A 13,758-nucleotide genomic window follows, 5' to 3' on the forward strand; every position below is an offset into this window, starting at 1 on the left:
ATCAACAGCTTCCTCAGCTCGGTGTTGTCCTTAACTGATGTGAGTTCCAAATCATAGACATCATAATCTAAAAAGTTAGCCATGGCGGAGACCATGGTTGACTTACCAGTCCCCGGAGGACCATAAAGAAGATACCCTCGTTTCCAAGCCTTGCCAACTTTGGCGTAGTACTCTTTTCCCTTCTTGAACTTGAGCAGATCATTGACAATCTCCTTCTTCTTCTTAGGGTCCATAGCCAAAGTGTCGAAGGTCGCCGGGTGCTCAAAGAGGACATGGCTCCACTTAGTCCTCTTCCCACCATACCAACTCTCATTGCTGCCATTGGTGTAAAGCTTCCTCTGCCGATTCTTCACCTCTATTGCTTTCCCTTCCTTGACGACATGGCCAAGATAAGAAGTGGTGATTAGGTCTCGGTGACGTCTATGGAAGGTGAGCGTGTAAGACCTCTTGTCGTCCGAGTTGGGGTACCAACTAAAGGTGTTGTTCTTTGGGGAGCTTGTGTGGGATGTCCACCAAAGTTTGACGCCTTCGAATTCGTCGGTGACTTCCTCGTTGTCGTCAATGCTAAGAACGAGGGACTTGCTGTCTTTGATGTCGTGCGCCTTGAGGCGCTTGGCTCGCGCGGAGGAATTGGCGCTGAGGTAGGTTTTGATGGCCGTGTAGACCTCATTTCGCTTGAAACGATCACCGGGGTACTCATCAAATTTGATTCGGATATAAGGGTAGACAAACCCCAACACTTTGTCGGAGTATTTTGCGAAGTAACTTAGGAACTGATAAGGAAAATATTGTTGGAACATGGCATAAACAAACATCACGCTGGCCATAATTGAGCCCACATGAGAAAACATATGCCCCATGTTGACCATCATTTTTGCGAACTATATCAGTGTGAGTTTTTACTAGCTAGATTGTGAATTTTGAGCAGCGTTTTTAGTGATCCTATATAGAGTGAGAGAGGAAGAAGAAGCTTTATGCCGTAGTGACCAAGGCACTTGATGAATTTCCTATTAGCTTCCGTCTTGTTTCCGGGCTGCCCATTTTTGTTTATTTGCGTGTATTTTTCAATGGGCCCACTTGAGGAAAGTGTGTGTGAATATCAACGGTGCATGTAAAATAGTGAGGAAAGTGTTTGTGATGATCAACGGTGCATGCAAATTGTGAATAAAGTGTTTGCGAAAGGCAATGGTTCATGCAAATAGTCAGCCGCCATTTTTTACGGTAGTGCGGATTTTATGGTGATTAATTAGCAAAGAAATAAAAATTATCAAGAATTTCTATTTTTCGATACGAAGTTGATCAAAGTGTATTGAGTGATGGTAAGGAGTGACGTTTTAGAGTAGAAGCCGAAAATGGAAAACTGATCGGGAGATATGGTCATTATGACTGATTTTTATTTCACCTAGCTTGAGTACTTTTGATTGTTAATAATTAGCATAGCATATAATGGTAGGTATCATAGTAATATTAAATTGATGATTACTTCACTTCCAAAAAAAAAAATTATTTTTCCATTTTTCTTTGTGAAGCAAAGTTAACATACATATTAAAATATATATATACACATATTATTTTAAAAGAACGGACGTAGTATCACTGGTGTCATGGTAGGCGAGCATGGAATTTTAAATCTGTAAAAATTTGTCTGATTTTCGTCCTTCTTTTACTTTATTATCATTTATTTTAAAAAAATACAAACTCCATTTTTAAAACGTGTTCAATCGGCTATTTAGCGTTCTAGGCACGAAATTCTATTGACTAGGAAATATTGGAATAAGAAGAAAGCTTTTTATGCACAACTTCATCTGAAAGAGATTTACAAAAATAGTAGTAATAATAATAAAAAAGCTTGACACCAATTTTTTTTTCTTTTTTTTTCTGAACCAAACTAAAATAATGCAATTGGAAGCTAAAGCTTATTTCCTTTTACTTGCTCTTATGAGGTATTTTAGACATGCTCTTTTCATAGTTAATTATTGTTTTCTATAATCTGATTTATGTAGTGTGTATAACATAAATTAGAGATTTTTAAAACTACACTAACTAAATAGAAGAATTTAAGCGATTTAAAATAAATATTTTATTATTTACGATTGAACTTGCATGGTAAAAAAATTTATACCTCAAAATTTTCTTTTTATTTCTTTTTACGATTTTTTACTACATTTTTTTAATTATTTTCTTTAACAAATTCTAAAATATTACTTGTATTAATTATTTACCGTAACTTTACTAACTTCTACGTTTATTCATGTAAAATATTAAAGCTGTGACCAACTATGTAACTGGTTCACAACCTCGTTCTCGTTTTCATTATAAGTAGTTATAGATTTCGATGCCGTTCCCAACAATGTATGTAGTTCTCAATCGATGTCGCTGGTATCTTTTCCATGTTTCGCCTCTACTTAAGCATTCAAATATAAAAAAAACCTCCTGTGATACACCACTATACCGATAAATAAAGTTTATATTCACCTAATCTGCATAAAATCATTTTTTAATACGAGTAGCTTCAACTTCTCATATGCGAAAACATCATTTATAGACCGTTCTAATTTTGCTCGTCTAGAGATACGTTCCTTAACGCATATTAATGTCCTCCATTTTTTCTTCATTTTTTTTTACCTTATTTACTAATACGGATTTTGGTTATGCTACTTGTCGTTTCTTGCAGGAAAAACCGGATTAAATAAGAATTTGCTAAGAAAATAGAAAAATAATAAATAATAAACTGAACAATCATAAAGGAAAAAATGAAAATGAAATGTAGGTCATCATGGCCAGTCCCAAGGGTTCATGCCGCTACGCCGCGCACCGCGAAGAAGATGGAATATGAGACCACCCACAACGGAGGAGCTCCCATTTCTGAGAGGACCTTCAACGTTGCTTGTTTTATTCTACGACGCTTACTTGGGAATTTACAAACACAAAATAAATTTGCTCCCTATAAAAAGCTTGAGACTTCTTCTCAGAAATCTAACGTCGCAAATTAAATTTAAAAACAAAAACAACATCAAATCAAATTAGAATTAAAAAACAATAAAATTTCTGCTCAGCTGTATGAATATTTTATCTCATTGATTTTTCGATGAAAAAAATCTCGAAGTCTGACGTGTATTTTTATTCGTGTAACATCACTGCACAGATACCAAATAAAATAAACAAAATTTCAATCAAAAAAGTATTGGACAAAAGTAAATTAAATTCGGAGATTCGTGTATCAGAAAATAAACGATACGGCACTGAAAACGACGAGATTTGTAGGATTTGCAGCTCTCATATTTGATCAAAAAATAATCTGCTCATTCTGTGAATCGGAATAGCGTATATCGCCCAATTAGGGCAGGTAATCACAGAGCCACAAAAGTGACGAACAATTAAAAAAAAAAAAAAAAAAAGATTAATGCGTAAAAAATAATTTTGAGAGAAAAAAAATAGACAGAACAGGGAGTGAGAGAGAGAGAGAGAGAGAGAGAGGGAGACAGATTTTTTAATAAATAATCAGAGAGTAAGATCAGAGTGTGCTAAAAAGGGGTTATCGGTCACGATTGAATCAGAAACACGGACCAAAAGGTTAGTCATCAGATCTAACGCAAAGACTTGAAGATTTAAACTCGCATTAATAAAAATTAAAAGAAACAAATTGAAAAAAATGTTCGAAATAAGACATGAAACAATTATCAGACTTAAGTACAGAGAATCATGTAATGAATCCATCATATTGTTGCAGTTCTGATTGGAATTCCTTTCAAAAACAACAAAGAATATAAAATACGAAAAAGAAAAGAAAGAAAAGACAGATAATCTGAAACGAGATGGAAGCGAATTAAAGGATGAAAAAAACGGGAAGATTAAAGACGGGCACAAAAGTTACCTAGGCAGAGAGCGGTACTGTGTATTAGTCCGGAAGTGCGTATTTAAGCGGTTCTGTGTATTAGTCCGGAAGTGCGTATTTATAGATCTGCAATTGCTCCTATACAAAAACACAAATCGGAAGCCAGCCTTCTCTCCTACTAAACTTTTTATTATTATTTATACTGGATGGCTCATGAGGACCAAAAAAAACTAATTATTTGAATCTTTTTTATGAAACAGATCAATGTATTGCGAATTTTTGTTCAAATCCTGACATTTGATAATAGAATATAGGTAATAAAGTAATTAGAAAAAAATAATTTTAATGTCATCAAATAAAAATAGCAAAGAAAAGAAAAAAGATCGTTCAAGGATAAAAAAAATATTGGAGTGTACAATTTTAATTTTAAAATACGTGGGGGATGTCTCAAAAAAAACTTGAGTTTCAATTAAATTTCCCGATATTGAAATACTGAAATAAAATATGAAATGTTTCAAAAAGATAGCTTATTTTTCTAACTCCATTCTCATAACATTACAATGTAATGTACTTTTTTTGGAGAAAAAACGGTATTAAAAGAGAATTTGCTAATAAAAACAAATTAAAAAAAAATTGAACAATGATGAACAAAAATGAAAATGAAATGTAGGTCATCATGGCCAGTCCCAAGGGTTCGTGCAGCTACGCCGCGCACCGCGAAGAAGATGGAATATGAGACCGCCCCCAACGGAGGAGCTCCCATTTCTGGGAGGACCTTCAACGTTGTTGGGTTTATTTATCTACGACGCTTACTTGGGAATTTACAAACACAAAATAAATTTGCTCCCTATAAAAAGCTTGAGACTTCTTCTCAGAAACCTCGCGTCGCAAATTAAATTTAAAAACTAAAATACAATAAAAACAAATGAGAATTAAAAAACATTAAAATTTCTGCTCAGCTCTATGAATATTCTATCTCATTGATTTTTTGATGAAAAAAAAATCTCTGAAGTCTGACATGTGTATTTTTATTCATGTAACATCACCGCAGATATACCAAATAAAATAAACGAAATTTTAATCAAAAAAGTATTGGACAAAAGTAAATTAAATTCAAAAGAATCTTAAATAGAAAATAAACGATACGGAATTTCAAACGACGAGATTTCTATGATTGGCAGCTCTCATAATTTATCAAAAAATATTCTGCTCATTCGGTGAATCGGAATTGGAGGACATGTAATCACAGAGCCACAAAAGTGATGAACACAGAAATAGAAAAGATCGTATAAAATAATTTTGAGAAACAAAATGCAGACAGAAAAGGCAAAAAAAAAAAAAAGAGATTTTTAAATATGTAATCAGAGCGTAAGATCAGAGTTTGGTAAAAAGGGTTATCGGTCATGGTTGAATCAGAAACACGGACCAAAAGGATTACTCATCATATCTAACACAAAGACTTTGAAGATTTAATCTCACTGCAAAAACATAACAATAAAGAAACAAATCGAACAAAAAAATATTCGAAATAAAACATGAAACAATCATCAGAGACTTAAGTACAGAGAATCATGGAATTAATCCATCATATTGTTGCAGTTATTCTCTCATCAACTGATTGGAATTCCTTTAGAAAACAACAAAGAAAATAGAATATGAAGAAGAAAAAGAAAGAAAAGACAGATTCTATGAAAAGGGATAGAAGCGAATGGAAAGAAATAAAAATACCGGAAGAACTTGTTGAGGGCACAAAGGTTTCGAAGGCAGGGAGCGGATCTGAAAGTTATCCGGAAGAGCATATTTATAGGTCTGTAATTGCTCCTATACGGAAACCCTAAATCGGAAGCCAGCCTTTCTAGAGTCTTCTGTAATGCCATGGACACATATGGGCCTATTCATCTTTGAAAGATCCAAACTTCCTGACCCAATAAGAAGGGGCTTTTAGTACAAATGTTGAAATGTCGAAATAAATTCAAATATTTTGCAAATAAGTGAATAACGAAAAATTGTATTACTACGTAATTTTTTAGTATAACACGTAAATATCTTTTTAATTATAACTACATAATTTTACAGTGTTTAAAATGTTTCAAAAAAAATATTTTTTTTTTCAACTCCATTCTCCTAAAATTACAATGTTACGTTTTTTTGGAGACAGGTTCATACTTTCAAAAAAGAAATAACACAATGATTATAATAGTTGATAAAAAATACGTTCTTAATTATAAAAATAAAATATAAATTTATCTACTAAAAAAGGTATGTGGTTTAATAAAATATTGATAAATGATAATGTGAATATACTTAGGGTTATATAAGAACAAATCTTTGAAACCCTAAATTATTTTCATTACACCATCATTTACTGCAATTTCCATTCATTAGGAAATAAAGTTTATGATATATGACTACTTTGCATTAAATACCAAAAACCAAATCAAATATCTAATTTGAAGAAATATTTTTCGACAGATATAAAAAAATATTGGAAAAACTATCAATCTCACTTTTAAGATTTGGCTTTTCATTTATACATTTTTAAACAATCATAGGACAAAAATAGCAATTTGCAAATTGAACTATTAGTTAGGGCCAAACAAAAATCTCAAACTTAGGACTGTGTTTGGAGTTTTTTTGTTTTTGTTTTTCACATTTTTTTTAAAAAAAAATGAAAACGGAAAAGAAACGACGTTTGACACAATTAAAGACAAAAAACATAAATGAAAATGATTTTTTAAGTTAGTATAAAATAAGAGAGAAATGAAAAACGACTTTTAATCGTTTTTTATTTTTTATTTTTATTTTCTCCTCTCTCTCTCAAGTAGAGACAGAGAAACATTAATAGATTTTTTTATACTGAAAATAATATCTTGATAAACTACCAAACGTATTTTTAAAAATGATTTCTGTCTAAGATTGAAAGTGTTTTCATTTCCATTTTCATACAAAAAATAAAATTATTTTAAAACGAGTTCCAAACGCACCTTACAGATCTCAAATTCTCATTGACTAGCCACCTAAACCGTATATGCATGTACCTGGAAGCACACCTTGCTACAAGGAAGGACAGAGTGCAAATGGCCAATCAAATAAAGTGATTAGTGATACCAAGCGAAGAAACATCCTCAATTGTTTCATTCTTTTTTTTTTTCTTTAAATATATACAAGCTTCCACACTCATTCTTACTTGATACATGAATACGACTTTTTCCTTTTATTTACTCATCTCCAAAGACACAATACACGAGACAGAGACTTTGGAACATCCTACCTGTGCAGTATTTTTGTATACTAAAAGCCGCGTGTTTGTGGTCGAACAAAATGGGTGAACCATTCCATTAACAAGAGTGGTCGAAAGACAAATCAAGCTGGACAACAGATTACAAAGACTGAAATTGGCCGATCACAAGTATACTGTCTTCTTGGTGGCAAAAGGCAAAATACAATTCGAAGTCAAAAGGCAAAACCCGTCCTAACGTCACTTGCCACAAATTTCAGAAAAGTAAAAGAACGATTTTCCCATACAAGGAAATAGAACTCTGTGGTCTGCAGAAAAACCATGTTTAACTACTCCCACAATTATTGTAAAGCATTCTCTAAATGCTTACAGAAATTTCCTGTAGGGTCTACCCGCATCTTCATCTTGCATATGAAACTCTCTGACGATACCCCTGTAGACAAAGATTGGGATGGCAATGCCAAACAATCCAACAAGGGCCAAGTTGCGACGAGTCCAGCGGAAGTTTTGCTCAAGGGTCTCTCTCGCCGCGCCCCAATCCTCTATGAACCTGTTCTTGTTTGCCTCCATTCCTCCCCCCATTTTTGCACTCGCCCTACATGTCAAGATACATGCTTACTACATGAGAATCAATCTTTTATACAGTCATAAATCAGTCAAAAAAAAAAAAATATATATATATATATATACACACACAACACTTGTTGAAAATGGAATGCAAGTCTCATGGCCAGGCCACAAGGTATAGGCAGCAACGCTGCTCCTATAAGGAGCTGCAATATGAGACCGCCCAAAACAGAGGAACTCCTGTTTCTGGAAGGAATGTCAATGCTTACTTGGGAATTTACAAACATACAAAATAAGTTTGCTCCCTATTAAAAGCATGGGACTTCCTCTCAGAAATCTCCACGTCACATTTTGGAATCTTATAACTTAAAATAAAAAGAATCAAAAAAAAAGGAATCAAATTAGCACAACAACAACATATTGAAACTTCTGCTTAGGCAATTTGTATAGTCTACATCAGCAATTTTTTCAAGAAAAACTTATGAAGTCCAAGAAAATCGGAAAAAATAGTATTTTTATTCATGTTTCCTCACAGCAGAGACACCAAAGAGTAAAAGAAAATTGGAAAGCAACTACAAACAAATATTGTAAGAAAGTTATTTAAATACGAACATTAAAAAGAAATAAAAGACTTGGAACTGCAAACGACAAGAATAGTAGGATTCAAAGCTCTCATACTTCATCAAAAAACCTTCTGCTCATTCAGTAAATCGGAATAGTGTTATATTACCAGTTGGGGCAGATAATCACACTGACAGAAAAGTGACGAACCAAAATCGAAAAATAAATAAAAGCAGAAAGAGAGAAGGAAAAAAAAAGGTGAAAATTGTCTAGAAATAATCAGTGTGTAAGAGCAGAGTGCGCTAAGAAGAGTTACAGTCACGGACTCACGGTTCAATCACAAACACGGACCAAAAGAATTACTCATCATATCTAACACAATAACTTGAAGATTTAATTTCACTAAACAAAAAAATTAAGGAAACAAATCAAGGAAATTATAGTCGTTAGATACGAAACAATCATCAGAGACTTAAGTACAGAGAATCATGAAATGAATCCATCATACTGTCGCAGTTTTCCTCTCATCAACTGATTCGAATTCGTTTAGAAAACAACAAAGAAAAGAAATAAGAAATGAAAAAGAAAGAAAAGACAGATACTTTGGCAAAGAGAGGGTAGCCAATTATGGGATACAGCATATTTGAAGTTTTTTTTTTTTTTTTTTTTTTTTTGATAATGCATACTTAAAGATTTCTGAGAAACACAGAGTTCTACGAAACACGTATTTACAGATCTACACCTACAGTTGCTCTTATAAGGAAACCCTAGATCGCAGAGTCTCTGAGGCCCTAAACACATTGCTCATTTGTTCAAACAATTCAATTTCAAAATAAATAAAGTCAGTAAATAAACTATTATGATTAATCAAAACAATTATCATTAACATAGCAATTATCGATCGTAGTTTTGCAATTACAACAATCATAACACGAGAAGAGGAAAAAAAGATCGTTTCAGAACAAAACGAAACAACAATGGTTAAAATTTTGTTACCAATCAAAATAAAAGTGGGGCCAGAATTAGATTGGAGGATAACGTACTGGGAGATTTCTACAAAGCTCTCGGACAGTTGTTCTTCAGCTGTGGAAGGTATCGCTGCTCTGCAATTCCTCGCGTGGAAGACGAGACCTAACTCGCTATACGGCTTTATCCGCAGTGCTGCTGCAGCATAGATGGGCCGAGTTATATTGAAAAGGCCCAGGAAGGAGCCAATGATGTGGCCCAAATGGTCCATTAATGAAGACGTGTAGGAGATATTATGATCCGTTTAATTCGAGTTGACATGTAATTTTATATGAGAGTTTTTTACTGTAATAAAAAAATTAAATATTTTTTAGAGTTTTTTACTGTAGCAAAACTCGAATCGGTGAAATAAACGGGGTCTTAGACTTTTGTCATGAATATTGAAACTATTACAAAATATACCACATTGACATCATTTAATTTTTATGTACTCAATAAAATTATACTTATACTTTTATGTATTCTATTCAGTATCTTTGAATTTTGTGAGAGTTTTGTAGTTTTTCATGTATATATTTATGATTTTTATGAATTTTATGATATTTAAGTATTTTTGGCTATGACATTTTCCGCAATAGTTTATGTTTACTGGTATATGTCAATCCAAACCTAAAACTTGTGGTGTTCCTATAAAGTGCCCGACTTATAGTCATGTGTTTTTCGGCCTACAGTTTAGGGAGGTTCAAGCTATAACTAGATTTAAGGGTGATTTTTAAGAATATCCCTTTAAATGGAGCCTTTTTATTTATACCCTTTAATATTAGCACATATATTTATGCCTTTTAGATTATAACTAATCAGGAGGTAGAGTTTTTTAAAAATAGTACTTTTAGTAAGTCAAGCACTTTAGGGGATAGAATCTGTAATTCTCACTAGATTTAAAGGTATATGGGGAACGAAGAGTAATAGATAAATACCCCTTAAAGTATGGGTCTAGATTTTTACCATTTATTATTGATTAATACTCCTTTTAGTTAAATAATTATATTAGTCAAAATGATATTAATCAAGAGTAAATGATAAAAATATAGACTCATGCACTCTAGGGTAAGTTCAATAATTTTCTAAAGGTATTTGGTACTATTAGTCTTTAAGTTTATATAGTCATATTTTAGTTCTTAAACTTTTAATTTTAACATATTATTCGTTGAACTCTTATTTTTTGACCGTTTTAATTTCTAACTAGTTGAAAGCATGTGCTACGCACGTGTATTAAACGTCCTATATTTTTTAATACAAAGATCTAAATTTTCTATAAAAATTTATTTTGTAAACTTGTTATTCCTTAAGAGTTTAATTTAGTAAAAATTAAAAAAAAAAAGAAAAGATAATCATGACAATATTTTGTAGGGATAAAATTATTTTGGTATCCTATATTTTTTATAATATCAAAACAGTACATCGGCCTTTTTTAAAACATCTTCTTGATACTCTAAAGCTGATTTTTAAACGTAAAATGACCTTAGTACCATTCTATTTAATTAACAAAAAACTAAAAATATAGAGAAAAATATGAAACTTTTTTACTTTCTTGTTTTCTTTTAAATTTTTTAATGTTTTAAAATATATTCTCAGATTTTTTTAAAAAAATATTGATTTCTATTTAAATAATAAGAATGGTAGTTTGGAGATTATATGTCCGAAAAATCAACTTCACAATATCAAGAAAATGTTTTCAAAAACGTTGAGGTATTATTTTAATATTATAAAAAACACAAGGTACTAAGTACATGTTTAATATAAGGTACTAAAATGATTTTATCCTTATTTTAAAAAAAACAAAAGGAAAAAATGATGACATGTGTTAAAAACAATGAGAAGCCTTTTATAGTGACACGTGTCAAAAGAAAGAGAAAAGCTTTTGGTTTTTTTATGTATGTAATGTAATGTGAAGATACTAATCTTTGACAATTATAGTCTCTAATACTAAAATTGACAAATGATTTTTAAAATTTAATATAGATAATTAAAGATATTTATGCTGTACGTATAAATTTGTTCCCTAACAATATTAAAACTCATTGAAAATTATATCATTTTACGGTTGCCGTGACTATTTAAGTAAAATATTGATTATTACGTGATAAAAATGTGATTATTTACATTAATTTCAAAAGTCACACGTCAATTGTACCACATGTCAGGTCAAAATTGAATTTTATAGATCAAAAGACTTAAAAAAAAATCACAGATCAAGGGTACGTTTGGTTGGAGAATTCAAACTATGTGGTTCAAATTATTTTCGATTTATGTGAATTTTTTATGAAAAAAAATACTATAGCGAATTATGAATCATGATTCGAATAAGGGAACGAATCCCTCTACCAAACAGAGCCCAAAATATCACTAAACGTGAATTTCAGGGGCTAACAACGCCAATTGCCCTTTAAGGGGAAAAAAAATAAAAAACTAGTGGATTTAAATATAGCACTTTAATTTCCATAACTCAATAAACTAAATTATCGCACATGTTGAAATAGCTATAGTATTCAAGCATTTTCCATAAAAACAAATAAAGGAATCATGAACTTTTACATCCACAGACCATCAAAGTAAAAGCTCCAAGTACACATCATCTTATTAGCTCAAAGCACCGAACCTCAAAGCAGAAACTACATCAACGCGCAACATCACTGCCGACGGTGATATTCCCACCCCACGTTGAGGAACAGAAAGTAATCACGTACTCCTTAGCAGCACAGCTCGCCAATGGAGGCGGTGAATTATAAGCATAACTGTAGTACCAAGGACAAGCGCCCTTGAATATCTTGGAGTACACGCTGGGCCCACATTTCTCAGGACTTCCGAACTCATTACGACAACAAAATGAGTCCAAATTGAACGACAAGCAAGCGCTCTTACACGCCACCACTTCACCGTCGTCGCTCAACACCTTTAATTAGCTCGTCAGGACACAAAGCGTTCAGATTCTTCGTGCAGCCTTTGATGGCGCACTTTGCCGTGGCCGGCCGGGCGGGGGCCGAGACGGGAAGGTTGTAGCCGTCGACCAAGCTCACGTCGTAGAAGTTGGGCTTTGTTTGGTCTGCTTGGACGAGTGTGGCTGGCGGGGTGCCAATTAGGCCGTTGCATTGGAGTCGTCCGTCAGCAGTCGCCAGTTTGGCACGCGCGGTTCCAATTAGAAGCGAAGTTGCAGCCGGTCCGGGCCCACAACCGTCCTGTCCATTTTCACGGCGCGATGATGCGGCGAGTGTGGTCCGAGGGAAGGTAGAATCTGCTATCCGCTAGGAGCGGATAGCCGTTGTTTGGCGCGGTGGCTGACCAAATGGGAAATTGGCATTTGTTGTGCACGTAGAATGTGATGTGTGCGCTTTTGTGTTTCCTGCACGTAATGGATTCTAATTAGAAAACATTTAAATTGAAGCAACAAAACCATGTTCTATAGGTATATCTTGCGCATAAAAAGTGACAAAATTAATCACACAAATATTTTATCAAATATCAAGTATATGATATGGGAATATGAGTTTTACTTCAAAATGTTTGTATTTATATACTATCAATACTAATTGAAATATTGGAAGTGAAAGAATTATAAATGTGCTTGAACAAAATGGCATGTACTACTTGAAGAAAAACTCAAACTATTTGTTTCAAAGTTACCAAATAGCATAAATTGCCAAGCGAGGAAGAGAGAGAAAGCAGCAAAGAAATCTGCCAACTTCATATTCTGAATGCAATCAATTGACAGATAGGAATTGTTTTTTCCCTGAGAAACGTCAAACAAGATTTATTGATGATATATAGAGATAGTTGAAGAGGGACGGGTGTTTCTTCTTTGATTGCACTTCAAGATTTGATTTGGACGATCTTTGGAGACAAGAAAATAACTCTAATTACGCGTTGGCCTCTCAAGCCTCATCGTGTACTAACATCCTTTTCAAGATTGACTCCATGTAAAGTAAAAAATTAGGATAAGTAGAATGTAACTTTCTTAATGTTGCTTTAGGAGAAGAAAATCGCCAACATAAAGGCTGGTGTAATTAAATATAATTTAGTTAGCAAGTCACTGTAATTGGCGGGGGTAAATTAATAATGTGCTAGTGGACTGTAGAACCAAGCCTATATCTTTCAATAAATGATTTTCTACCAAAAAAAAAAGGGTCTTTATATTTCAAGGCACTCTCTGGAGAATGATTGTTTCCTTAGAGACTTGGTTTATCTTGCCCACGTCCTCCTATTTCTCAAAAATGGTATTGTATTTTCTCTCTCTCTCTACATTTTTTTTTTTCAAAAATAATATCTTCAAAATAGTTTGCAAATCTTTTTCTCTATTTTCGTATACTTCACTTTGGTGTTTAATTTAATTTACCAAATTACTGTTTATTTTAGATGTAATACAAACCGTTTGGAGGTCATTTGATACCAAACCAAACAATTTAAGTGATCAAATCCAAATCAATACATCCCGATATTGAAATAGTTGTTTGGGTTTGAACCTTTTAATTTATTTTTTCATAAATTAAATTGCAACTCAAACATTTTATTATAGTGTTTTTTTCATAAAAATTTA

General features: G+C 32.9%; 1 protein-coding gene, 6 non-coding genes and 1 pseudogene across 7 annotated transcripts; all 8 read right to left on the reverse strand.

Moving 5' to 3' along the window:
• Positions 1–3,045: 3,045 nt before the first annotated feature.
• Positions 3,046–3,146, reverse strand: LOC112090724. Its single transcript, XR_002901785.1, has one exon. It is a non-coding gene; the product is annotated as a small nucleolar RNA R64/Z200 family (small nucleolar RNA).
• Positions 3,147–3,271: 125 nt separating this feature from the next.
• LOC112090728 lies at positions 3,272–3,360 on the reverse strand. Its single transcript, XR_002901789.1, has one exon. It is a non-coding gene; the product is annotated as a small nucleolar RNA U54 (small nucleolar RNA).
• A 1,423-nt stretch (positions 3,361–4,783) lies between these two features.
• Positions 4,784–4,889, reverse strand: LOC112090723. Its single transcript, XR_002901784.1, has one exon. It is a non-coding gene; the product is annotated as a small nucleolar RNA R64/Z200 family (small nucleolar RNA).
• A 316-nt stretch (positions 4,890–5,205) lies between these two features.
• On the reverse strand, positions 5,206–5,285 carry LOC112090722. Its single transcript, XR_002901783.1, has one exon. It is a non-coding gene; the product is annotated as a small nucleolar RNA SNORD18 (small nucleolar RNA).
• A 92-nt stretch (positions 5,286–5,377) lies between these two features.
• Positions 5,378–5,455, reverse strand: LOC112090726. Its single transcript, XR_002901787.1, has one exon. It is a non-coding gene; the product is annotated as a small nucleolar RNA Z199 (small nucleolar RNA).
• Positions 5,456–7,157: 1,702 nt separating this feature from the next.
• LOC21393772 lies at positions 7,158–9,356 on the reverse strand. Its single transcript, XM_010093615.2, has 2 exons — positions 9,245–9,356; positions 7,158–7,668 (listed from the first exon to the last, which is right to left on the reverse strand). The coding sequence occupies exon 2, from the start codon at positions 7,653–7,655 to the stop codon at positions 7,440–7,442; it is 216 nt and encodes a 71-aa protein (XP_010091917.2). The 5' UTR covers positions 7,656–7,668; positions 9,245–9,356; the 3' UTR covers positions 7,158–7,439.
• On the reverse strand, positions 8,661–8,739 carry LOC112090727. The gene has a single exon (XR_002901788.1). It is a non-coding gene; the product is annotated as a small nucleolar RNA Z199 (small nucleolar RNA).
• A 2,488-nt stretch (positions 9,357–11,844) lies between the features above and the next one.
• Positions 11,845–12,912, reverse strand: LOC21393773 (annotated as a pseudogene).
• Between the last annotated feature and the right edge of the window lie 846 nt (positions 12,913–13,758).

The sequence above is a fragment of the Morus notabilis genome, unplaced genomic scaffold (assembly GCF_000414095.1).
Source record: "Morus notabilis unplaced genomic scaffold, ASM41409v2 Scaffold1242, whole genome shotgun sequence".
NCBI lineage: Eukaryota > Viridiplantae > Streptophyta > Magnoliopsida > Rosales > Moraceae > Morus > Morus notabilis.

Bases quoted from the DNA above. Each gene is read 5' to 3' on its own strand.
- LOC21393772 (XM_010093615.2), bottom strand. From the start codon at position 7,655: ATGGGGGGAGGAATGGAGGCAAACAAGAACAGGTTCATAGAGGATTGG.